Raw genomic sequence first — 2,896 nt, 5'->3', positions numbered from 1 at the left:
GGAAAGAGGGTGAATCGCAGGCGCTGTTGCCTGCTGTCTTCTCCTACTATGGTGAAATGGGAGTTCATGGCAATGGCGACGGAGCAAAGCCATCTCTATTCTCCAGCATCTCTAGTTTCTCCCACATCTCTGCAGTGACAAAGGGTAACCAGGGTAATAATCCATCGCTCGAATGCAGGCCGCAGGGTTCAATCTGCTGCCCGCGTTTCGCCAAAAAGGCATACCGCCGCGCAAAAGCCTTCGCCCCAAACGGCCGAGATTCGCGATCGCTCCCCGCGCCATGCGAAAACCTCCGCCCCAAACATACCCAAAGTTAACTTAGCTCGACTTTCTTACACAATTTCCTTTTATTGGTAAATTGCTAAATTCAAATATTTAAATTATAAATTTCATTAAGCTCTTAGAAAAAATTATTCAAGGATATATTACATATTTTTCATTAATACAAAAAGAAAATAAGAAATTATTTTTATAACACTCCTATCACTAATTTCTTACCTCATGTTATCATGTATTGAGCGATAATGCAATCACATGGCCAAATAATATAATTAAACTATGTGATAGGTATAGCTAAATTATTAATGAAATACAATGTACTTGTCATAAAAATCATTAATATAATCATAACACAAATTAGTGCTCGATGACCCATAAATCCTATAGCGATTCGTGTGTTTTTTTAATAGAAATGGTTAGTTGACCTGCTCCAATCCTCAGATAGGAGGAACATAATATAAAAATATAATTTTAAGTCTTGAAAAACATATATAAAATATTTTATATTTAAAAAAAAATAGAACTTTGTCGCGTGTAATTGTGTCAAAATAAGGATAAATATTTACGTACGGAAAAAATACGCAGAGTTGTGTATATTTTAGGTTTAACTTAAGTGTAACATAGTTATACCCTCCGAATAACCTAAAATGTATGCAACTCTGCGTACATTTTTCGTACACAAATATTTCTCCAAAATAAGAGAGCTCAGGCAATATTGGACAATTGGCTCAAAAATTGAATTGGCAAATTTATTAAAAATATTTAGGATTAGGTCTCATTTTTCTTTATTCGATTATTTATTAATATTTTTCATTTATTATTTTATTTTAGTACTATAAATGTGTGAATCAAAATTTTTTTTTTCGAGTATAGGGTTTAGTGTGTGCAAAATTAATATTTTTTATTAATACAAAAAAAAATTATTTTTATAACACACCTATTACTAATGTCTTACATTAATGCAATCAAATGGCCAAATAATATTATTAAATTATGAGATAGATATAACTAAATTATTAATGAAATACAAATAAATCATTATAAAATCATAAATATAATCATAACAGAAAATAAATTATCGATGCGTGCTAGAAGATTCGTAGCAGTAGAGTAATAGTTTATCGTTTTAACATTGCACGAAGATTCAACACACACTCAGATAGATGAAAATAACCAGGAGAGACGCCAAAAATTTTGACGTGGAAAACTCAGAAAGGGAAAAACCACAGGGGTCTAGCCTAATTGTAAAAATCTATTATAATTTGATGATTACAGAGACTTCTTGTCCTACAGACAGAAAATGATTATAAAGTCTTTTGAATTACAACATCAATGTGTGGATAAACTTGTTGCAAAGAACAGAAAGTGAACTATACTGATCGGAGACAACCAATGAGTGGTAGTTGACAGTGGTTGGTTACGATCGACGACGATCAGCGGTGGTTAACTGTTGTTGGCGGTGATCAATGACAATAAGAGCGATGTTGGATTTCAGCTCTTTCTTAAAGCTTCATGTCTCAAGCCCCCCCCCCTCACGAGAGAGATTTGGCTCTATTTATAGAGTTATGTGTTCAATTAATGCAAGAATATCAACTACTTTGATCAAACAACTCGAAGAGCTTCCCTCGATTAGAAGACATTTGATGAACATTTGAGTGTCTTAATGATGTCGGAATTGAGCAATCCTGTGCTCATTGGATTCATCTTGTCGAGGAGATGCTCGATTCGACTATGAACTCGTCAAATTTGACATTGGTTTGTCTTTTCAAATATTCTCGAAAAGCTTCCAAATGTGGTTTAAGGACTTGATCTGATCATGATTTGACTCGAATTAGACCAATTTGATACCATTGGGTCCGTCTCGTCGAGCCAGTCAGTTTGATTGCATGTTTATTAAAAATTGGAGTTTTGATTGACTTTTTATCAACACTTCTTGCTCAAAATATTATCTCGAGACTCATATCAGGCATCAAAATTCGTGTTTGATGAAAAATTTGTTAATGATATATCAATTAAAAAAGAAAATTATAAGACCAGTCATAAAACTAATATAACTCTATCAAAAAAATATCAAAATATTCTAACAATACCTCCTTGAGAAATTTGCATGCATGCTTTGTTTGAGGGAACTTCGGCGAAGCTTCTTCAAAATTCAGTTCTGTAGATGGAGCTGAGCCTGTGCGATCCATAATGTCCAAATTTTTGAGGCGTCGACACTGCACTAAACAAAACAGAGCTTCACCGACAGATTAAATGAAGCATAAATATTTGAGTGGTACACCGTAGACATGTACATGAATGTTTAGGTGTTGGATAAATATATACATAAGAATTATATGGTATGTATATACATGCCCCTGTATCATTTTTGTTGGCATGGGTATGCAAATCTTCCCACCATAAAAACTAATAATTCAATAGTAAATAAATAGCTGGTTCCTTCATATTTTTAAGCTAATTTCTTGTGATGAATACACTTCATAAAGCAACAATATAAATATGCACCTCGTCACATATTTCTTTCAAAATCATTGGATTTATATATATCACATAGCTCATGTGAAGCATAATTGAATGTAATGGTCCCCCGGCCCATACTCTTTGCTCAATTATATTT

General features: G+C 33.3%; 1 protein-coding gene across 1 annotated transcript in view; it reads right to left on the bottom strand.

Annotated features, from left to right (window-relative positions):
- Nucleotides 1–64: 64 nt before the first annotated feature.
- Nucleotides 65–2,896, bottom strand: part of LOC110037330 (protein STRUBBELIG-RECEPTOR FAMILY 6-like) — a 7,408-nt gene continuing 4,576 nt past the window's right edge. The window contains exon 4 of the mRNA XM_020741988.1: nucleotides 65–290. Within this exon, the coding sequence (XP_020597647.1) occupies nucleotides 65–290 (226 nt within the window). The remainder of the gene's footprint in view (nucleotides 291–2,896) is intronic.

Source organism: Phalaenopsis equestris, unplaced genomic scaffold (assembly GCF_001263595.1).
Source record: "Phalaenopsis equestris unplaced genomic scaffold, ASM126359v1 Scaffold000002, whole genome shotgun sequence".
Classification (NCBI taxonomy): Eukaryota; Viridiplantae; Streptophyta; class Magnoliopsida; order Asparagales; family Orchidaceae; genus Phalaenopsis; species Phalaenopsis equestris.
The sequence above is the reverse complement of the archived record's forward strand: the minus strand, read 5'-3'. Positions and strand labels throughout refer to the sequence as shown.